This window comes from Tetrao urogallus, assembly GCF_951394365.1.
Source record: "Tetrao urogallus genome assembly, chromosome: Z".
Taxonomy (NCBI): Eukaryota; Metazoa; Chordata; class Aves; order Galliformes; family Phasianidae; genus Tetrao; species Tetrao urogallus.
Window position 1 is genome coordinate 13,194,235 of NC_136816.1, and position 24,414 is coordinate 13,218,648.

General features: G+C 43.9%; 1 protein-coding gene across 1 annotated transcript in view; it reads right to left on the bottom strand.

Moving 5' to 3' along the window:
• HAPLN1 (hyaluronan and proteoglycan link protein 1) overlaps positions 1-23,583 on the bottom strand; it is a gene marked incomplete at both ends in the record, with an annotated part of 34,449 nt that extends 10,866 nt beyond the window's left edge. The window contains 2 exons of the mRNA XM_079548091.1: positions 6,294-6,668; positions 23,484-23,583. Of these exons, the coding sequence (XP_079404217.1) occupies positions 6,294-6,668; positions 23,484-23,583 (475 nt within the window). The remainder of the gene's footprint in view (positions 1-6,293; positions 6,669-23,483) is intronic.
• Between the last annotated feature and the right edge of the window lie 831 nt (positions 23,584-24,414).

Below are 24,414 nucleotides of genomic sequence, written 5' to 3' on the forward strand. Positions count from 1 at the left end.
CTCCATTTTTCCGCTTGTCTGATGACTCAGCACAAGTTGCATGGGTGAGCTTCCAGGTAGCATCTTGCACCTGAATCTGTCACTGTGACTGCTTGTTTCTAACTAATACAGGCATCCAGACTAGACTTGCCTGGGCCCAAGGGCAGACAATTCCCTTATACTCCCACAGTTTTTATCAAAATTTGAAGACTTGTTTTTCTCTGTTCTCCTAGGGCTAATCAGTCCCAAGTCTTTTAGCATCTTCCTTTGAAGTCATTGTTTCCAGATAAATTTTTGTTTCTCTATTTTTTACTTTTACTTTACTGTATCCTTGAAATGCCATTTTTCACGATGGTAGTACAAGTCTGTTTGTAAGGAGCTGTTACCCTGACACAGAAGGAATTACATTGGATCAACATGATTTACTCTTGCAAAACTGCTGCTATTACAAAAAATCTTGTTGTCTTCTAAGTGCTCATAAATAGCATGCCTTATATGATCAGTTTTACAATAGACAGATCAACAAATTGTCATGCAAAGGATATTTTAAATACCTTTCGGTGTATGAGTGTAACAGCAGCATGTAGAAGAAACAGGAAAGATATCATTAAACTAAATCTAATTAGAAAATAAGGCCGGATTAGAAATGATTACTGTGACAATTTGGAAGAACTTATTTATTTGGACCTTTCAGATTTATTTGTTGTGTTTTTGAACTATAAGGTCAGTTTTTGAAAAAGAAACTCAATCTTTTTCTCACTCTATCTTGGAAGCTGATGAACCTCCAAGCAAGGTCACAAAACCTTGTTTTGGGGTTTGTGTGGAGCCATGTAAGGATTGCCTCCAACTGAGAAGCACAGCTTTATCTAAATTTAGATTATCTAAATATTTCTGGTTCTGCAGAATGTAGAAAATACTTATTTTATAGATTGTACTGTAAGAATGCCTTTGGCAGCCTAGCATTGTTCCACTTTCTCTGCCACATGGCCCATGAATCTCACTGCCATGAAGAAACAGTGCACATAAACCATGCAGGAGCAGTGTGAGCCACAGGCACTGCTGGAGGCTTCCCCTGCCTGGAAAACCGAAGCAGATAAACCTGGCACAGGGAGACTCACTGCAGTGCATCGTGCTTGTCAGATAGGAAAACAGTAAAGCACAAACATAAAATGTCGTGCAGAAGAGTAAAATGACAACATAAGGAAAATTTAACGTAAGTTGAGAATTCTTTCTTTGCTTGTGATTCAGGCAACTGTACCTATCTACCACAGGGGACTTTTTAATATGTTAAGCTTTTGACTCTTGTGACATCTGTAAAAGAATGTGAAGTTAATAATCCTTATTTTAAATGCAGTAACATGGCATGCCCAGTTCAGTGAGAAAATGGCTTTGGTGACAAGCTCATTATAAAATTTATCCCCCACCATCTACAGTTTCTGCCACTTCTTCCAGCCACTGTGCCCAGCCCAACAGTTCCATAAGGATAAATGTTTTGGAAAGACGGGAAGATGGAAAGAAGAAATGAAAGGAAGGGAGGGAGGAAGAAAGGAAAGGAGGAAGGAAGGGAGGGAGGGAGGGAGGGAGGGAAGGAGGGAAGGAAGGAAGGAAGGAAGGAAGGAAGGAAGGAAGGAAGGAAGGAAGGAAGGAAGGAAGGAAGGAAGGAAGGAAGGAAGGAAGGAAGGAAGGAAGGAAGGAAGGAAGGAAGGAAGGAAGGAAGGAAGGAAGGAAGGAAGGAAGGAAGGAAGGAAGGGAGGAAGGAAGGGAGGAAGGAAGGGAGGAAGGAAGGGAGGAAGGAAGGGAGGAAGGAAGGGAGGAAGGAAGGGAGGAAGGAAGGGAGGAGGGAAGGAGGGAGGGAAGGAGGGAGGGAAGGAGGGAGGGAAGGAGGGAGGGAAGGAGGGAAGGAAGGAAGGAAGGAAGGAAGGAAGGAAGGAAGGAAGGAAGGAAGGAAGGAAGGAAGGAAGGAAGGAAGGAAGGAAGGAAGGAAGGAAGGAAGGAAGGAAGGAAGGAAGGAAGGAAGGAAGGAAGGAAGGAAGGAAGGAAGGAAGGAAGGGAGGAAGGAAGGGAGGAGGGAAGGAGGGAGGGAAGGAGGGAGGGAAGGAGGGAGGGAAGGAGGGAGGGAAGGAGGGAGGGAAGGAGGGAGATAAGGAGGGGGAAGGAGGGAAGGAAGGAGGGAAGGAAGGAAGGAAGGAAGGAAGGAAGGAAGGAAGGAAGGAAGGAAGGAAGGAAGGAAGGAAGGAAGGAAGGAAGGAAGGAAGGAAGGAAGGAAGGAAGGGAGGGAGGGAGGGAGGGAGGGAGGGAGGGAGGGAGGGAGCGAAGGAAGGAAGGAAGGAAGGAAGGAAGGAAGGAAGGAAGGAAGGAAGGAAGGAAGGAAGGAAGGAAGGAAGGAAGGAAGGAAGGAAGGAAGGAAGGAAGGAAGGAAGGAAGGAAGGAAGGAAGGAAGGAAGGAAGGAAGGAAGGAAGGAAGGAAGGAAGGAAGGAAGGAAGGAAGGAAGGAAGGAAGGAAGGAAGGAAGGAAGGAAGGAAGGAAGGAAGGAAGGAAGGAAGGAAGGAAGGGAGGGAGGGAGGGAGGAAGGGAGGGAGGGAGGAAGGGAGGAAGGAAGGGAGGAAGGAAGGGAGGAGGGAAGGAGGGAGGGAAGGAGGGAGGGAAGGAGGGAGGGAAGGAGGGGGAAGGAGGGGGAAGGAGGGAAGGAAGGAAGGAAGGAAGGAAGGAAGGAAGGAAGGAAGGAAGGAAGGAAGGAAGGAAGGAAGGAAGGAAGGAAGGAAGGAAGGAAGGAAGGAAGGAAGGAAGGAAGGAAGGAAGGAAGGAAGGAAGGAAGGAAGGAAGGAAGGAAGGAAGGAAGGAAGGAAGGAAGGAAGGAAGGAAGGAAGGAAGGAAGGAAGGAAGGAAGGAAGGAAGGAAGGAAGGAAGGAAGGAGGGAGGGAGGGAGGGAGGGAGGGAGGGAGGGAGGGAGGGAGGGAGGGAGCGAAGGAAGGAAGGAAGGAAAGGAAGGAAGGAAGGAAGGAAGGAAGGAAGGAAGGAAGGAAGGAAGGAAGGAAGGAAGGAAGGGAGGGAGGGAGGGAGGGAGGGAGGGAGGGAGGGAGCGAGCGAAGGAAGGAAGGAAGGAAGGAAGGAAGGAAGGAAGGAAGGAAGGAAGGAAGGAAGGAAGGAAGGAAGGAAGGAAGGAAGGAAGGGAGGGAGGGAGGGAGGGAGGGAGGGAGGAAGGATGGATGGATGGAAGGATGGATGGAAGGATGGATGGAAGGAAGGGAGGAAGGAAGGAATTGGCATAGTTCTTCACTTTATAGTAGCAAAAAGAATATGCAAGAAATGTGTAAAGATACTTAACTGAGCCTAATTCTGCCTTCAAAAAATAAAAAAAAAGTAGCCAGTTACTATGTATAGCATATTTAATCACAGTACTAGAAGGCTTTTAAATCTAACAAGAATATAACACTACCACTTTCAGGGAGGATAAAAGGTCCACTGAGGTAGAGGTCAACTATTTTCATATTTATAAATTAATATGATTTTGCTCAGGCAAATCTATGCCATTTGTACAGTGATCTCACACTGAAGTGATCAGTTGGTTCGTACTGCTAGCAGGCATTCCTGGGTATAAATGGTTTTGTCTTGCTGCCAGTCAACATCCTTAGGGCCACCATCTCAGGATATCATGCTACTGATGCAAATCCTTCCTACTGTGAGATAAACCTCATTACACGTAGCAGATGCAGAATGTTAGTGTGGAGTAGCATTTTTACTTTTGTCCAAAGAGACTGATTTTTTAAACTCATTCTGATCTGCACTGCACAAATGCATGAAACAGCAATAAAAGTGAGCACTGAATGAAGTGATCATTCTCATACGGATGAGATGACAGGATGAGTGCAGGGGCATAGAAAGAGATGAATACACTCCATCCACTACTTATGTCTGCGTGTCCACTGTAAATGTAAGTGCACTTCAGTAGTTATGATTGTAGAGTGAATCTTCAGTGAAACCTGGACCCAGAATCACTGAATTTAGTTACCCTAGTTGAAACAAAGTTGTTTTATTCTAAACCAACACACTCAATAGTCTTATCTCACTTCTTGAAAGGTTAGCTTTTACCATGGAATTTCACAAATGATTTTCCAACTCCCTGGGAGACTTCACTCTCTAATGTCAGATATGAGCAGTTTGACACCCTTGACTGACAAAGTCATTAAAACAAAACACTGTTAAACATATGTTTAACATATGTTAAAATACATAAACTTTCCTTTGATCAGAGAATGGAGCAGTCTTGTTAAAGACATTATACTTAATTCCTCTCCTATCCAATGAATTTCTTTATTTTGAATTCGAAGAAAGGGAAACAGGAAGGAGTGGTGGTGTTGGAGAAGATGGATTGGAGTTGGCATAATTCGAAGGCAGACACTGCTTAGAGAAACAGCAGCAGGCTGAAGGTGTGTGTAGTAGGTAGAACCTAGATCTTCTGTACAGTAAGCTGGTGCTCTATCACTAATTAGGCAAGGTAGAAAAGAAAGATCTCTTTTCTGCAGTGATATTTAACAGATATGTTTCTCCAGTGCATACTGCTAACTAACTTCTGGGTGTTGTCCTTGGAGCAGCAACATTCAGGAGTGTTGTGCAATGCTCAAGCTCTGTTAAGGAAGTGTAGATGTCTACCTGAGCAACCTCATATTGCTCGCTAGTCCATCTGTGCTTTTAGTCCTCAGTTCTAGGCACTGTCAAAAACTATGTAACTACTGCACATGGTTAACAAAAAACATTTCTCATTGTCTTCTTATTCTAATATCAGTTCAATATTGCCTTCCAAATACTAGTCTCTGCACGTGCGCAACGATTTGTACCAAGTTCCAGGCAAAGTTTCTCCCTGTTGCTGCAGCTGTTAGTCATCTCCCCTTTCCTGAACTCTCCTGTCGCAGCTGCAAGTGTTTGTCCTGGGATCTTGTTGCTTCTAAAAGAAGGAAACTAATGAACATTTACTTCAAAGGCACAATGCTAGTGGTACCAGAAGGGTACGTGGTCCAGATAAGCAGCATGATGAAGATTTTATGCTGGCTCTGAACATTTTACACTAGAAATATTGTCTTAACATCATGAAATTCTGGGAAATATCAGTATTTGGGATCCAGTGGTACAGTTACTTATCTGGACAAGCTCTAAGTCTTGCAGAGGCATGTATTTAGGACATATGGAGCCTGTCAGAAGAATTTTATCACATGCCATTTTGCAGGATTGTTGAGCAATGCTACATCCTACCTTGCAACCCAGGAACGAACTCCAGGACAGCCTGCAGAATATCATAAGGGGAGCTGAGGCATGCGAAGGTCAGACAGGTGCTGCCTGTGTCTGATCTCCATTACGTGGCAAAGTCACCAGCTGCATTTGCAGTTTTATTATGAGGTGACTTTTTTCTTTTTTTTTCTTTTCAATTTTTCTTCTTCTTTCCCTTCTTTCCCCCCCTCGCCCCCCCACTAACAAGATTATGTGGCTTCTGGAAAGTTCCTCCTGAAACACACTTGCTGGCAGGTATAAATGTAAAGGGGCAGAGAGGTATCTTCATGGAATTCTTTGTTTATAGATGAGAATAATAGAGGGCTTTGGGGAAAAGGCCAGATGCTGATTTATATGCATCAAATCTCATAAAATTAATCTAAATTTCATAAAAGATGAATATTTTGTTCTTTTTAAGTCCATTTCAATAATTTTACTAATGCTTTCTACCATACTGTTTACAAAAAATTGCTGAAGGAAATGACTACCAGAGCGCACGAGTAGGAGTTGTCTTGGCAGGCAATACAGAGATTTACTTTATGTAATTATAAGGCTTGAAATAAACAAAGCTATTGTCTCTGTAAAATTACTTGGAGATTTTCCCTGTTTGTAGGAAGATTTTTATCTTCTTTATAATCTAAAACGTCCCAAAGTTCTGCAAAATGGCTTTTAGGAGAATGCTTAATATAATTTTGATTAAGTCTACTGCAAAAACACACAGCAATTTTTGTAAAATGAAGGGACCAAATTAAAAACATATGGAGTCTTTCATACTGTGTTTGGTCATTCTTTTTTGGCTCCCTTTGCAATGGGGCTCACTGGGAGCAGACTATGCCGTGGGCTAGTGTAAGTTATAAAAGTCCTAATGTTCTTCTAATTTATGATAGCTGCTAGAGGCTCTCAGGCCAAGATCCCCAGGGTGCTATGAATCCCACTTCTCAGTTGGCTGCTATCACTGTTATCTCACAATACCAGCAGTATGAGGAGGAAAACCAGGTATCCCTTAACATTGTGCAAACCTAATTTTAAGTATAATTCAGGTGTTACCTACCTTCCAAATTCAGAGCTACCACTGCTGTGTCATCCTCTAATCCTTCAATCACTTCGCACTTGTATCTCCCATAATCCTCCAGCATTATATTTGTGATTATAAGAGAGGCATCGTTCTCACTGCTTTCCCTCAGAAACACTCTGCCCTGATACTTCCCGTAGCTCTTTCTGTGGTGTCCCATTGCGACAAAGACGTCCACTTCTTTGAGGTAATCTGAGGTGAGTTTGGTCCACTTGACCCGGATTTTGTGGGCTCCTGAGCCAGCCGTTGATGTGTGTTCATGGTAGAATTTACAAGGCAGTGTGACGTTGCCGCCCCTCTGAGAGAAGATCTTAGCTTGTTCTGCTACTACAAGTAGGCGAGGTCCATTTTCTTCTAAAATTCAAGGAGAAAAACAAAAAGGAGAATTAGTCTGCGCTCCACCTTTTACAGAATGGATATGAACAGTGCTTTAACAAACATTACCTATAAGCATGTGGGATCAGTTCCTTGCAACCATTTGTACCTATGCAGCAAGGCATATGAACTAGTTATATACATATATTATATACTGTTGGGTTTGTATGGCTTCTGTATGAATGCCATCATCCATAAATGGCTCCTTGCAGGCATCCTGTATTTGCTTGTGGGTTGTTCCAGAGCTGTCCCTTCTTCCACAATTCAGTTTTTCAGTGCAGGATGCAGCATGCTAAGACCCTCATGATATAGCATCCAGCAAAGCATTCTCATGGAATAGGAAAACTGTTCTGGTGTCAAACAGCATTTTTTATATTGACCTGAAAACTGCCCACGTAATTCTAAAATGGCCCATTTTCCAGGTGCATTTTATTCTATACTTTGAGTACCTCTTCTGACATACTTCCACAAATGTCAGGATGTACATTTTATCTTCAAATCAGTAAAATCTTTTCCTTTTCTGCCATCTTTCCCAATAATTTCAATCTTATTCCCCACCTCTTTTTCCAATGTCCTTCTAATTATCACCATTTCATCTTTTATGTTTTGGTCTGACTTCCCACACTGACCCACATCTAGCTGGCAGGCTATCTTACTCGTCACTCTTTTCCCAGATTCCCTGCTCTCTTTTCTCTCTGTAGGTCACTGCTGCTGATGCTACTCTGTGCAGTCATTATACTTAGGACAGTCATTCAGAACAGGCTCACTTCCAACCATATTTGTTCGGACCTCCTTTGATAGGCTGTGCTGCCTTGGGAAAGCCTTGAAATGCCTAAGTTTGATGATGACAGACTGCTCAACTACCCACGTGCTCAAATATTATTTCCTTCTTTCAGTAATTCTTCTCCTCTGATTAAGCAAGCTCAGTGCTTCTGTAGATACTGCTGTCCTCTATCACCAAAGCCATCAGCTGAAACTGGCAGTGAATCAGTAGTACACACTTGCTGGAAAAGAATTACCAGCCTCACTGCTTGCAGCTGATTACAAAGAAAAATATTGCAATTTGCTGTGTCTCTTAAACAGGTCAGTGAGATAGCGTAGGAGTGGGATTTCCAGCTCTATGGGACAATCACCTTCCTGCTCCTGTTGACAATGCTACTTCTGATACAAGCCAGGATGTCACTGGCCCTCATGGCCACCTGGACACACTGCTGGTTCGTGTTTAGCCAGCTGTCAACTAATACCCCAGATCCTTTCCTACCACAGAACCTTCCAGTCACTCTGCTCCAAGCTTGTAGCATTGCATTGGGTTGTTGTGACCAAAGGGCAGGCCCTGGTACTTGCTCTTGTTGAAACTCACACAACTAACATCAGCCCAGCTATCCAGCTTATTTAGATCTCTCAGTGGGGACTTTCTTTCATCAGGCAGATCAATACTTCATCCCAGCTTGGCGTCATCTGCAAATACACTGAGAGTGCACTCTGTCCCCTCGTCTGGATCATTAATGAAGATATAAAACAACACTGGTCCCAGTATTGACCTCTAAGAAACACCACTAGACTAGATATGCTCTGTCAAGAGCATCACTATTAGCTGCATGGGACAAACTAGCCAGAGTGCCTACAGACAGAGCAAACTTGACTGCTGCCAACTGGGTTAATAAGACAGGAGACCCTCCTGATGAAAACCACTGTTGTAGGGTCTCACACCATTCTATCCACATGGCAATCTTGCTGGTGTGAACAGGGCATGGGGTGCTCTGGCAAGCAGAGCAGTGCATCTGAGGAGAGAGGTGACCTTAGGCAGGGCATGACAGGAAGTGTTGCCAGCCCTGTTTTCATAGGAAGAGGAGAAGGAAGGATGGAAATGCAGCCAGAATAGCTCCTCTGTTGCCTTCCCTGTTTCCATTAGGGACAAAGAAGTCCCACATATGTCTGTCTACCTTGGGAGGGGAAATGTTATGTTTTTGGGTGGTTACTGCTGAGAAATCTGAATCAGAGCTCAGCAATGTTGTGACTTTAATACTGAAATAGGCAAGCTAATAAATATTAGCAGAAAGGACAGGATTGGAGGGAGAGTCTCACTCAGGCTGTTAGCGCTCAAGCTTTCTAGCAACAGCTCAGTCATGCCAGCAAGGCTGGAGGATTGCCCAGAGCACTGTCACCTCTGTCAGCATCCCAGCTGACCCATGTCCCTCCTAGCTGCTGCCCATGGCTCTTGGCTCAGCTGGTGCCAGAGTCTAGGTGCCAGGAAGTGCTGGGAACAGGAAGGGGAGCACAGCTTCTCTCAGCCTATGTCCTGAGGCACCATAATGCAGTGAGCAGCTATCCGTGATGAGACAGAGACCTGATGCTGGGAGGTGGGTAAGCACTGTGCTCAGCATGTCAGGGATATGTGAGAGTCCAGCACACTGCTAGCAAAAAAGGATACTTCTTTTTCCCCAGAACTGCTTTCTTCAGAAGTCCCATCAGAGCAATTATGAGCTGCATGGATGGTTGACTATAAAGCCTATATTATATATATATATGAATATAAAGACTGTAAAGTAAATTGCAGATAACACCTTGTTTAGCAATTGCCTTCATCAGAACAGCGTGGTTCCTTTCTGCAGATAAGACAGACCTTGTGCACAGACACACAAGTGTCTCAGGTGGTAGACAAATGGTGAATAACATGCTGCACAGCTCTTTCTGCTTTGGAGCAGAAATGGCAGCAGCCTGACTGTTGGTTCTGGTCTCAGCTCTGGAACCAGGATGAGAAAAGTTGCTGAGTGGGGTTATTACCTGTCCACATCCCTCATAAAACAGCCAATAGCTTCACTGTCAAAGAACCAGCCACCACTGGAAATTAATTTGTGTTATTTTTCCACGCTGCTTCCTTACTATCAGTTTTGGGTTTTGATTTGCTTGTAAGTAAATATCAGCAAAGACTGTTAAAGAAAGGATCCAGCAAGAAGTCCTCTTGAGGTGTCACCACAAAGAAATAAAGGAATATTACTCTTCCCCATGTTTTGTCACAAGAAGTCTGTTTTATTTTCCATCTCCCCCTCTCCTGTGTTTGACTGCTATGCATTTTGCACTGCTGTTCTCTCTGCTCCACAGCAAGTTTTCAAACACTAAAAAAAAATTTTAAAAAGTGAGAATGTCAAGTAGATGTTAGGATTAGATTAGAATTTTTCACTCAGAGGGTGGTGAGGTCCTGGCACAGCTGCCAGAGAGCTTTGGGTACTCCATCCCTGGAGGTGTTCGTGGCCAGGCTGGATGGGGCCCTGAGCAGTCTGAGCTGGGGGGGAAACCTGCCCATGGCAGGGAGTTGAAACAGTCGGATTTAAGGTCCCTTTCAACACAAGTCATTCTATGATTTTATGAGTCTATAGTTCTGTGATTCTGTGACTGTATTTCTTCTTGCTATTGATCTGTATACGCCTTAACTTGACTTCAGCATGGTTCCCATTTCAGTGACACTAAATGGACTTGCTCTCACTGGCTGGCCTATTGGTTTTGTTCCATATTTTATTGCTGGACACATACACAGATGTTTTGTTTTGTTTTGCTTACTTTTGACTGGCTTTTGTGTTCAAGAGTACTAGCAAACCAGGTTTGGAAGGAACACAGCATAGGGTAGGGAGAATGAGTCAGTCTGTGATTCTTGGCAAAGAGCTCTGTCCACTTTATCCATCAGAACCAACCAGAATCTTGTGCTGACCTTGGCACAAAACTTGATTATTCCCCTATTTTAATGGAGTAACTGACAGGGAAGCAACAGGGAAAAAAAAACCCAACAAAAACAACACCAAGGATTTTTAGGATGTTTTATAAGTTCAAAATCATGAATTGCTTAGGTGTTCCACCTTGTTAACAAACCATTAAGTGCAGTATTGATATAAACGCATATGTTCACATGCATTACTCAAAGAACCTTAAGTGTAAAACATTACAAAGTATTACACGCAGTTTTTTCCACATAATTTGGAAAATAAACAAACAACAACAAAAACAACAAAAAAACAACAGACAAACCCTAAAAATCTCTGTACTTTGACTGCATGACTAAGAAAAGGTGTTCTGATTTGGCTCAAGCATCAATTTCATGTTGTTTATATGAAGATAAAGAAAAACCAGACATTAAACTCATATGACTCCACCTCTAAATTGTCATGAAAAAAAATACTTCCTATGTGTTATTTTTATGTTTTTAATATACAACTGGTAACAGAAATGCTTGATAAATCTCAATTTAGAAGTTCAGATAAAGTCTTCCGAATAACAACGCACCTAAAATATCCACTATGCAAATGGCAGAACAATCTGTCTCTCCTGCATCGACATGACAAGATGAGGCAGTATACCTTTCCACTGATCCCACCCTTTCATGCTGACTAACATGGTGGAGGAAATGTTTCTAAGGGTCTGCATTAATGCTAGCTGAACTAGGAATCCTAACAGTGTGTAAAATAATAAGGGAAATAACAGACTTCATTTTCTACACTATTGCCACCTTTTACCTTAAAATACTTAAAAATTAGGTTTATGTTTGTTTCAGTACAGATAAAGAAATTGAATGAAGATCAGACTGCAGTCAGGCACTGTCTCATGTGGCACACTCCTCCATGAATTTTCTGTTATTAAAATTTCTGCATGACTCTGTGGCTACTGTCCTAATTTTGGGTTAGTTCTACTTTTGGACAAGCAGCTGGGCAAAGGAGCAAATTTTGTCACTAACATACAAGTATTAGTATCACCACCTCTCAGACATGTGTGGGAGGACAGAAATGGCCCAAAGAAATAGGAACCTTGGAGGCTCTTCAGTCCTCACACTGAAAGGGCTCCTTAGGCCTTACTGCCATCACAGCAGAGGAGAGCACTGAGATTTACAGGCTGGAAGTATAACCTTATTTTGAAAAGTGATCCTGAACATGTATTGTTCATGCAACAATCCTCATTAGCCCCAAAAGGAGAAGCAGAAAAGCAGAGAAGAAATCACAGCATTAGCATTATATTAGAAGCTCTTCTGTATACAAAGGAATGTTCATAGGTTGGTGAAGTGGCATGAAGAGTAACAAAAACAATATACCAAACAGAAAAAGAATTGAGTTTCTGAATTACCTTTAAATGTTATGTCTGTGAAATTACATTAATATAGCAAGATGAAGGCAAACTGAAGTTTTAAACTGATGTTTTGTGTAAAACTTCCTGATTCTATAATAGCTTCTCATGACCCAGAAATACTGGTAACTCTGATGTAAGGCCTAGCAAGCACACCTGAATGCCTTTAATAAAGCCAACATACTGACAGAAGATAAACTTGTTTTTTTGCTGACATTTCTGTTACATGGTGTTGCAATATGATGCATTATGAAGTGGAAAGTAAATTGTACAGAGGAGGAAGAAGCAGCTCAACTATAAGAAGAGACTGCATGATGGAGCAGGACTAGGGAAGTAATCCTGCCCCTATACTCAGCATTGGTGAGGCCTCACTTTGAGAATGTGTTCAGTTTTGGGCACCTCAGTACAGAAAGCACACTTAGGTGCTGGAGCAGGACTAAAGTAGGGGAACAAGGCTTGTGAAGGGCTTGAAGAATGGGCCAGATGAGGAGAGACTGAATGAACTGGGGCTGTTTAGTGTGGGGGCAGTCTAGAGGCAGTGGGGCGGAGCTCCGGACAGGACCGGAGCGTCTCTCCCTCTGGCCCCGGCTCGGCCGTCTCAGTTCGCCGCGGAGAAGAGCAGTGCTCTCGCTCGCAGTGCCGTGGCTTGACTGGCATTTTGACCATTCTCGTCTCTGTCGTTTTGTTTGATTTAGTTAGACTCAGTAAATTACCGCTCCTCCTCAGACCGTTGCCGCTGCGTTTTCTCTTCGCTAAAACTATCGGCTAGGTCTCTGCCCTTCCCCCTCTCCCGGAGCGCACGTGGCCCGGGGCCGGCCGGATCGCGGCAAACCGTTGGTAAGCGGTTTTTCCTCTCTCTTCTTCCCGGGGCCGGTGCCCCCTGTCACGGACTGATATCTGAGGATAACGCCGTGACAAATGCAAAAGCATTTGTCCACACCTATCATTTTCCCCCGGGGTCTTCTTAGGCTGAAATCGAGTCTGACTGCTATTATTTTGCCTGTGGCTGAGGATGAAGATTTCTTCTGTGAATTTTTGGGTAACGTACCCAATCCAGGGGCCGTACGCCTTACCTGGTGTGTCGTTGTGTACTGTGCTGGCTCCGTGCCACAGCTGCCATCACATGAGGACAGTGTCAAGAAGTAGCATGTTCCTGACTGCAGGCACCCACTGCAGGTGGCAAAGAAGGGGCTGCCATGCTTAATGGAATTCAACGCTACGGAGAATCCTGCCCAGCTAGAAGTGTGTTCGCCCGTGATCAGCAAGTACAGATCGTTGGGTGTCTGAAGTGGAGATACGCAATGGATACATCTTCCAAAAGATGAGCTGAGCATTTGCTCACTCATTGCGCATTCTTGAAGGTCTGGCTGTTTTGGGGTTTTTTTGCACTCTGAGACAATTCAGACAAAAGACGAAGACCAACTTTTAACATGATTTGGTGGTGACAGGATGAGGATGGTTTTAAACTAACTAAAAAAAATTGTAATGGGGATTTAGATTAGATATAAAGAAGAAATTCTTTAGAGAGAGGGCAGTGAAGCCCTGGCACGAGCTGCCCAGTGAAGCTGTGGACATCCCATCCCTGAGGTGCTCAGGGCCAGATTGGATGGGTCCCTGGGCAGCCTGATCTGACGGGCAGCAACTAGCCAGCGTCAGGGGGGAATGGAACTGGGCAGGCCTTAAGGTTCCTTCTAACTCAACTATTCTGTGATTGTATGACTGTTCCATCATTTCAAGAGAGACATACGTGAGCAGTGCAGATCAGCTTGACCAAAGTCAAAGAAATTGTGTGCATATTGGCTTTGTATGTGCTTCTGCACATTCAGTGAACACTTCAGGTTGCCATTTTTGTCTTAAGTGTTAGTGAGAAGCAGAAGCGCAGCCGCTGTAAACTTTTATCTATTCAAATAGCTAAGGTACTAACATTTTAGGTATATCCCTCCAAAAAATGTGCCTGCCTCTAACCAGAAGTTGGTCTTGCACCATATCCATGGCTGGAGCAGGTCTAAAGAAGGGCAACAAGGCTTGTGAAGGGCCTGCAGAATATGCCCTACAAGGAGAGACTGAAGGAACTGGGCTGTGTAGCCTGGGGAAGAGGAGGCTGAAAGGAGACCTTATTGCTCTCTTCTAATATCCGAAAGGTGCTTACAGCGAGAGCAGGTTGGTCTCTTCTCACTGGTGACAGGTGGCAGGATGAGGGGAAATGGTCTCAACTTGTGCCAGGGGAGGTTTAGGTTGGATATCAGGAAAAACTTCCTTACAGAAAGGGTTGTTAAGCACTGGAATAGGCTTCTGAGGGAGGTGGCTGAGTCACCATCCCTGAATGTGTTTTAAAACCGTTTGGATGTGGTGCTCAGGGACATGATTTAGTGGAGGGTTGTTAGAGTTAGGGTAGTATGGTTAGGTTGTGGTTGGACTCAATGATCTTCAAGGTCTTTTCCAACCTGAGCAATTTTACAATTCTGTGATTCTATGATTAAAAGATAATCTAAAGTCTCTTAAATAACAACAAAATTAGTGAGAACTTCAAAGGAAAAAAGAAAAAAAAAGATACAGAAATAACATTATCACTGATAGGGAGCAAAATTCATGAAGATTGGTTGAAGGAATAAAGTCAAAGAAGATGAAGATGAAACTTAGGGATATCTCAGTTAGTGTATGATGTATGATGCAAATCACTAATGTATCTACCCTCTTCTTAGGTATGTGGGTGGGACCTCCTGAGAAAGTGTCCTTGAGGGCATATGAACAGAAAGAGCTGGCAGCTCCTTAGGGGCACCCTTCTGAGGGAGCAAGAGCTCTCAATCCCCAGTGGAAGAAACTGAGCAGAAGAGGCAGGTGTTGGGTGTGGCTGAGAAAGGACATGAAACTGAAACTGAGGAAAAAGGGAAACATATAGGAAGTGGAAGCAGGGTTTTGTAGCCTGTAAGGAAGAATATAGGGATGTTGAATGCATGTGTAGAAATAAGATTGGGAAAGACAAGGGATAGAGCAGAAATTGGCGAGGTATGTGAAAAATAACAAGAAAGGTTTTTTCAGGTACATAAGCAGGAGGAGACAGATCAAAGAGAGTATTCCCCTCAGATAAATGAGGACGGAGAAGTGGCTTCCTCAGACATTTAAGCTCAGGTACTTAATAAGTGTTTTGAATCAGTCTTCACTGCTGGTCAGGCTACATATCAGCCATGTCCTTGAACCTCTCTCTGACTGTGGGTAACAAGAGCAGATTCAGTACCACTGTAACAACAGAACGAGACATCCTCATGAAACTGAATGTATATAACTCCCTGGGGTCAGATAATATCCATCCATCTGTGGTTGCCAAGCTGCTCCCCATCAGATCTGAGAACTTGTGGCTGACGGGTGAAGTGCCCGGTGACTGGAAAAAGGGAACCATTGCTCCCATTTTTCAGAAAGGGAGAAAGGATGACCCGGGGAACAGCAGACCGGCAAGCCTCACCTGTGTGCCTGGGAAGATCATGGAGCAGATCCTCCGAGAAGCTATGTTAAGGCTCATACGAGATAAAGAGGTGATCCGAGACAGCCAGCATGGCCTCACCAAGGGCAGATCTTGCCTGACCAATCTGGTGGCCTTCTGTGATGGAGTGATGGCATCGGTTGTCGTGGGAAGGGCAACGGATGTCACCTACCTGGACTTCTGCAAAGCCTTTGACATGGCCCCTCACCACATCCTTCTGTCCAAATTGGAGAGGCATGGGTGTGAAGGATGGACAGTTTGGTGGATAAGAAATTGTTGACTGGTCGCAGCCAAAGGGTTGTGATCAGTGGCTCTGTGTCAGGGTGGCGGGTCACAAGCGGCGTCCCTCAGGCGTTGTTGCTTTTCAACGTGTTTATCAGCGACACAGACGATGGCACTGAGCGCACCCTCAGCGCTGATGACACCAAGCTGAGCGGAGCAGTCTGTACGCTGGAGGAAAGGGAAGCCATCCAGAGGGACGTGGACAGGCTGGAGAAGTGGGCCCACGTGAAAGGTGTTGCACTTGGGCCGGGGCAATCCCAGGTGTTTACAGAGACTGGGCGAAGAACCTCTTGAGAGCAGCCGTGTGGGGAAGGACTTGGGGGTCCTGGTAGACAAGAAGCTGGACACGAGCCAGCAGTGTGCGCTTGTATCCCGGAAGGCCAACTCTATGCTGGGCTGCACTGGAAGAGGGGTGGCCAGCAGGGAGAGGGAGGTGGTTGTCCCCATCTACTCGGCTCTTGTGAGGCCCCATCTGGAGGAGTACTGCTTCCAGGCCTGGGGCCCCCAGCGCAAGAAAGACTCCGAGCTCTCAGAGGAGTCCAGAGGAGGGCCACTGAGATGATGAGAGGGCTGCAGCACCTCTCCTATGAAGAAAGGTTGAGGGAACCGGTCTTGTTTAGCTTAGAGAAGGCTCCGAGGAGACCTCACTGGGGCCTTCCAGTACTTGAAGGGAGCGTATAAACAGGAGGGGTAATGGCTGTTTCCAAGGGTGGATAGTGACGGGACAAGGGGAAATGGCTTTAAACGGAGACAGGGGAGGTGTAGGTTAGATATTAGGAGGAAGCTTTTCGCTCGGAGGGTGGCAAAGCACTGGAACAGGTTGCCCAAGGAGGCTGTGGGTGCCCCATCCCTGGAGGCATTCAAGGCCGGGGATGTGGCTCTGGGCAGCCTGGTCTGGTGGTTGGTGACCCTGCACACAGCAGGGGGGTTGAAAGTAGATGATTGCTGTGGTCCTTTTCAACCCGGGCCATTCCATGATTCTACGATTCTACGATTCTCTTGCTTTATCCAGTGACGCTGTAACTCCATCCCAGTGGGGCTACAGCCATGGGAGAAGCAAGCCATGAAATCTGGCTCGCCACGCCCTGCTTCCCTGCTAAGAACCCTCCCAGTTGTGATGTCAGTGATGTCACAAAGCCTTCGAGGTCACCCAGCCACTGGTGCTGCTGCCGCCACTCAGTTGCTGTGCAGACGCTGGTGCTGCTGGTGGCTTGATTGAGCTCAGGTCAGAGTGACGGCCAGAGAGCAAGTTGAAGGAAGGTGCAATGCTCAGCCCGAGGTTTTCCATACTCCTCGTCTTCTGCTTGCCCTTCCTGTTCTCCGGCAGCCTTGCCCATTCCGGACGCCCTTCCTGGGCCACAGTTATATGGGATGTGGATCCCCAGGACATGGAGAAGCCGGGCATTGGCAAGGCAAGCTGGAACTACTACCTACCCTACTACTACCGCCTGAACCAGCTTTGCTCTTTCTTTGAGCACCTGCATCCACTGGGATTCGTGGAAGCGCTCTACAAGAAGGGCACAGAGCTGGGCCTTTTCCTCATGGTGATTTGCCTGTGGAGAACAGTCAGGAGGGGCCGCAGAGAGGTGAGTCATGGAGGTCAGGCAAGCCAGACCGTGCCCGAGTTTCTCAGGAAGAGGCACGGCCCAGATGCAGAGATCTCAGGCCCCCAAGGCCCCTGCCCTTTTCATCACGCCCCCTGCTCTGTCATTTCCAGGAGAAGAGCCAGGAGAAGATACTCTCAGCTGCCCCAGAGACATACTGCCAGAACCGCTCCTGCAAACGCTGCAAGCTGCTCTGCCAACTGAAGGCAAACCCTGCCTTGATGAAGATATACCTGAAACACACCAAACACCGCTACCTGCAGGAGTATCTTCCCAGGAGCCGAGAGACGGCAAAATCCTGAGAAGATGGGGAAGAAAACAGAGACTTTTCTCTGCATACCAGCACATCCCAAGTAGCTCCAGAGCAGCTGTAAACTGAGGGGGATCCGGCCAAGGCACCAAGACACCTGTGCCATGACTGCGCACAGGGATGGCATGGCTGCAGCACGGGAAACGAGCAGGAAGCCATCCCGAACTCCGCAAAAAACAAGGCCGGAAGGAAACAGAATCCAGAAAGCCGGAAAAGACCTACAAGATCATTCAGTTCCACCATCCCACTATCACCAACAGGTCTCATTAAACAATATCCCCCAACACAATATTATTATGACTGCTCAATGTTATTATTTCTAGAATGAATATGTTTGCTTTTATTAGAACAAAAGCGTGCGCTGGCTTTCTCTCGTTCTCTTGCAGCATGAGAGAGGGTGATTCTAAAGTAATGACTTCTTTCCACCTCATTTTCTGGTAAGGAGTTCTTTTCTGAACACCGTGGTGCCTGAAATAGTGAACTGCAGCCCAAAGGAAAGACATTTTCAGTAGTGCTCCAAAACTGTCTGGTCTGAACGCATCAAGCATATTTTTAACACAAAGAAAGCTGGACACCAAAGAGTGCCGCTGACTGCTGGTAATACCACCCAGCCCTATTGCCCATGGACACAGCACTGAGGGCAAGCATAGGTCAGCAACATCCCTGTGCTGGCACAGATACTCCTTACTGAGCATTTTGGATCACAGCCTCCTGAGCCCCAGCGGACAGGCAGATCACGGAGTCACAGGACGGTTTGGGTTGGAAGGGACCTTCATGACCACCTGGTTCCAACCCTCCTGCTATAGGTAGAGACACCTCCCTCTAGACCAGGTTGCTCAGAGCCCCATCCAGCCTGGCCTAGAACACCTCCAGAGAAGGGGCATCCACAGCCTCTCTGGGCAACCTGTTCCAGTGTCTCACCACCCTCGCGGCAAAGAATTTCTTATCATGGAATCATCAGAGATTCCTCAGGGTTGCAAGGGACTTTTAAAGGTCACATATTCCAAGTCCCCTGCAACAAACAGGGACATGCACAGCATTGTCAGGCTGCCCAGGATCTGATCCAGCCAAGCGCAGGACCTTGCTCGTGGCTTTGCTGAACTTCATGAGGTTGGCCTGGACTCATCCCTCGGGCCTGCCCAGTCCCCTCTGGATGGCATCCCTTCCCTCTGGCGTGTCAACTGCACCACTCAGCTTGGTGTCGTCTGCAAACTTGCTGAGGGCGTGCTCAATCCCACTGTCCGTGTCGCCTACAAGGATGTTAAAGTGCACCAGACCCAGCAGCGGTCTCTGAAGAACACCCCTTGTCACCTGTCTCCTCTTGGGCACTGAGCCACTGACTGCTACTCTCTGAAAATGATTTTTGGGATACTACTTGCATTTGTCTGCATATTCTAGGCCTAGGAAACAAAGGGAGTTTTTATACTAATTGTTTAACTAGCCAGATATTCTGGCTCCTGATGGAGAATTTCTATAACAGTTAGAAGTATTCTGAAATAGCAGCTGGAATAGTATATGGTATCAATTTTTTACTGCCTCTTAAGGATAATGAAAGTGGAGATGGGTGTCATTAGTTTACGCTGATCTAAAACATGTTGGGAACGACTATAAAAGATATTGCAGAGGTGGAAGATGTCTTCTAAACAGGTATGGGTCCGTTTTGGAGTGTGGAGTGACTACACAGCTGGAAGTGGAATGCAACAGAATGTGTTATAGTAAGATATCTTCTGGTTTTATAAGGTTGGCTTTGATGCTCAAAAAGCTGGATGTTGTTAAAAGTACATGAGTGCACCTGTGTATAATAAGAACATTAAAATGAAAGCTGAATTCAGAAAATATAATGTCTTCAATGGAAAGTGTGGGAAAACTCAGCCTGAAGGATGGGCATTGCTACTAGCAGTTGGTATTGCAGATTTGAAGGCAGAGGTATTAGCTAGTCTATCACTATTAGAATGGTACCAGTTTGCAGATGACAGCAACATAACGTATAAGGAAAGTAATTTAACTGTCGACAAGCTGGTTAGTCTGATCTCATCAGTAAACAGAACCCTAGGAAAACTTCTAAAGAAAAACAGTTATTGAAGATTTATGATTAGAGTACATCACCTGGAAGACAGAATAAAATGCGGCGTATATTTACCAGTGGGTGTCAGCATAATTTGGTATCAATTATATAATAAAAATAAACATTTATGGACAGGAAAACAAGATGTACTTATCTCTTGGATTTTATGGAAGCAAGTGATATGGGAAATATGAAAAAAAAAACAAAGCAGGATGAAGAACACAAATGTTTACTCTTACTTATGCAGGAATTTAATAGAGGGGAGAATGTCACTGCTTGGGCTGAAGCAGAAATGACAGGCCTATAAAAATATCTGTCAACCCTCTCCTGTACAATTTTTTAGATTCTTTAATATTTGTATTAATTTCATCTCTAGAGTAAAGAGGGCTACTAAATAAGTAACATTTTCAAATAGCATATTTAGCATCACTGAAGGAAGAACAATATGTGGAATGTGAGGACAGAAAAAAGATGGACAAAGAATGATAGCATTCAATACCAAATGTAAAATCTATATTTTTTTTACGGTTTCCATTCACCAGATGAGGTTGTCCTGATCTCCATCCCACCTGTCTTTGGACACCGCCAGGGATGGAGCTTCTCTGGGCAGCCTGCACCAAGATTCCTCAAAACCTTCAGCATAAAATATTCCCCTGTCATTTAATCTGTCTCCTCTTTTAGTTTAAAGCCATTCCCACTTGTCCTTTCACTTTCTGCCCAAATAAAAAGTCAGTCTCCCTCCTATTTGTAAGCTCCCTTCAAGTACTGCAAGGCCATAGTGGGATCTCACAGAATCACAGAATTGTAGGGGTTGGAAGGGACCTCCAGAGCTCATCGAGTCCAACCCCCTGCCAAAGCAGGTTCCCTACAGCAGGTCGCACAGGTAGGCATCCAGGCAGGTCTTGAACGTCTCCAGAGAAGAAGACTCCACCTCCCTGGGCAGCCTGTTCCAGTGCTGCGTCACCTCACTGTAAAGAAGTTCTTGCGCACATTTGTGCGGAACTTCCTATGCTGCAGTTTCCAGCCGTTTCCCCTTGTCCTGTCTCCACTCACCACTGAAAAGAGTCCGGCCTCGCCATTCTGCCTCCCACACCTTAGATATTTATAGACCTGGATCAGGTCTCCTCTCAGTCTTCTTTTCTCAAGGCTAAATAGACCCAGTTCACTCAGCCTTTCTTTGTATGTAGGAGAGGTCCACCCCTCTGATCATCCTTGTGGCCTCCTGTGGATTCACTTCAGCAGCTCCACATTTTACTTTTGCTGCAGTCAAGACCTGGATGCAGTAGTCCAGACAAGTGCAGAGCAGAGGGGGATAATAACCTCTCTTGCCCGCTGGCCATGCAGTCCAGGAAACAGAATTACTGATACAAACCTTGACTTGTTAACTGCAATGAAGAAATGAGGAAGAACAACTAAAAAAAATAATATATCAATGACTACCAATAAACACTATAGCATGGTCAGGAAGAAGTCAGATTTCAGTCAAAGTCTAAAGGATAAAGGATGTTTAGCAAGTAAGTAGAAATAGTACTACTAGCCTAACATCTTATCTGGAATGAAATCCTGGCTGGGCACACTCTCTATGTTTGAATACAGGCAACAAGTATTTAGATGAACAGATAAAATTAGTGGGCAATTGGAGGTTATACACTAGGGAAGGATCTGAAACAGTTTTTTCACTCTGATAGCTGTGAGGAGGCACAATAGTATCTCATAATGTCTTAAAGTGAATATCAAAGACTAAAAATAATTATTTGCAGGCAAAGAACTATATTGGGAGAAGCCTAAGACTATTCAGTGGTTGTAAGCAAGCATGTAGAAATTGGAAGAATGTTTCTCATGACAGAATGGGATCTAAAACTGCCAAGTAATAAGACTTGAAACCTAGCTTATTTAAAAATAATAGCCAATGGGATGTCATAGGATGTTAAAAAAAAAGATAATAGGAGACGTTTCAGTTCACTGCCTCAAGAGATCCCTTTCTGTTCAGCGTACTTAAGATTACAGAACATTTTTCTGCACCTTTCGTCATTCCAAAGCATTGCAATGCATGCAGTCCAGAAAGAGTTTAGATCAGGATCTCTTGGATTTCACCTACTGAACATTACAGACCTTAATGTAATATCAAATACCCTTTGTTTTGAATCTGCAACATGTGTTCCACAGATTTTCCTGATTTGCAGCTCATTTCCAGGTGTAGATCAGTGTGCGTATTAATGAGCACTGGGCAGTGTGGAGTCTCAAGTCAGATTGTGATTCCACAATACAGAGAGGATTGAAATACAGTTTAGTAGTGAAATATCAAGTTCTGAACAGCTTAATTTCCTTTTGGTCTGTGTTTCAGAGCGTAAAATCAGCTGATGAGTAGTGCTCATAAGAGTTTGATTTTAATGTAGCTTTCTTTGAAGGCAAACACTCTTGAGGCCCAGAAAAGTTGAGCTTTCATGGATAGGGATAATAGCCCATCTTGAAATTTTCTGCATCTGTAAACTATTTAATACTTACAGCCTGCATGGTACACACACTGAAGGACTAGCACTAAGAAACATGTATGACTTGAAAATTAAACTAAAATAAACTGCTGGCTAAGCAAGTTTGAGAGACATAGATTAAGGAAAATTATTTGGCTTAATTATTTCCAACAATTTATTCTTCCAAAAATTTCAGATAAAATTTCCAAAATTTTAGAGATTAAAAATAAAAGCGAAACAAAACCTGCATTCTACATGGAAAGACAAACAGCATATTTATTAGACATAGGTGGCAAATTTGAAGTTTACCCTGGGGAACATTCATGATCTCATAGTGGTGATATCTCTTCCTTTTGATGTACACATTATTTGACCTTCGTGTTGCGAGCTTCCTTAGGGTAAAAACAGCAATCTTTTATTCTTGATCTGACCTTGACAGCCTGTTTTAGTAAGTGCTGAGTGCCTTTGACTTCTGTGACTTTCCAGGGAACTTGTTCAGGTTTTCTTAGTATCTGCTCTAACTTGATAATTTATATTTACATAGAAGCTCAAATAAAACCGTCTGCCAGCTGTTGTGAGAAAGGAATCAAATTTGGGGGTGGGGAAGTTGTGCCATGTTTCTTAATTTTGCAGTATTAATTTCACCCTCAGTGAACATACAGATGAAGGCAGGAAAATTCCTGCTAGATCTGCATGTCCCTCCTGCATAAATCTCTGTGCTTTTCTTACACAGGATGGCCTTCAGTGACTGACGCTGAGACTGAGAAAACAGCTGCATTGTACTGCAGACTCAAATCCTGCTACAGCTATAAGCTGTAGGATTCAAGCATGAACTAAGCAGGATTACACAGAAGGGCACTATATAATACTTGGTGTGAATTAAAGGTATGAAGAAAGACACATTTCTTTCTGGGTAAGCTACTTTTATTTTTCCTGATGTTTAAATTTCCCGGTTATGATCTCAGATGTGCTAAACCTTTTAAAAAAATAAACAGCAAAAATTTTCTATGAAGTATTGTATATGACAGTCTTCTTAAAATCAAGCATATTCCACAGTAATGTAAAGATATTTCAGCCCATTTGCAGGTATTACTTTAGGGTGCATGCTTTGTTTCCTTATCTTAAAGCAGGCTGTTCTTAACTCACTAGTCTTTCCAAGGTTGAGATTAAGTGCTATAAAACAGTGTAACTTACTTTTTTTTTTTTTTTTAAACTTTTCTTACGAGTAATACTAAACCAGAAAATAAAGGGTCTGGTCTGGTTAAAACAGTAGCAGTATTTTAAAAACATAAATAAAAATAAAAGATCAAATAAAAAAAATAATAAATAATAAAATAATTAATAATTATTAATATAATAATTATTTGGAATATTGAAATTTTAGATGGAATAAAAAAAAGCAAAATAAAAATAAAAGATCACTAAGCATATCATTCTGTCTCCCCAAGACACAGGTATTTTCTAATGTATTTCCTTACCTTGGATGTGAATAATCCTCTCATGCTCTAGGCTTGAGTTGTCAGGATGAGGTTCTGCCCAGCAGACAGAAATCAGCACCAGAAAGAGTAGACTTGTCATCTTCATAGTCACAAGTATCTTGTTCACTGTATGGGCATCACATAACAGAAAGACTCGTCAATTTTTTGAGCCCTTTATGGAATTGCTCTGCACAACTTGTTACAGCAATGGTCTTTAAAGGGATCTGGAACATATTTTGCCCACTGAGATGAGGGTGTGACAGTAGGAAGAAATTCTTTAGTCATGAAGGTTGAACCTTTTTATCGTGGACTTCCATTAATTGAAACTTGCAATAGAAAAAGCTACACAAAAATGCAGCATGAAAGAATAAAAGCATTCACACACAGCCATAATACAAATTCGTTGCAAGACCCTATGTAAGCTACAGCAGTGTTTCAAAAAACATCCTAGTGCACTTTTGCATTTCCAGACCCACTCCAGATCTGGTCAACAATTACAGTAAAAACAACTAGAGCCGTCATTAAGTCTGTATTTGTGGTATGATGCAAGCTGCTGGTGAAAGGTTTTTAAGGCAAAAACCATCTCCTTGTTGGTTCTGGCATTTCAGATAAGGCTGCAAGTTAACTTAGAAAGGGTGGCAAGTTTACTTAAGCCAAGCAATAAAAATGGCAGATTATTTCTGCAGCTGATTAGAAAGGTCTATTTTATTCTGAATCCACTTACCACGTTAAGAGATGTCTAAAAACACAACAAAACCATGCACAAAGTAGGTTACAGTTGTATATGCTACCACTGCAGCTGCCCTGATTGATTTTTCATTCATTTCTACCTAGAATGCTGACGCACTAACTCAGTGTGCCAGGTAGGGTCTCTGCAGTCAGCAGAGCTGAGCGCTGCAGGGAAATTCTCTGCCAGGCTCTGAGTAGTAAT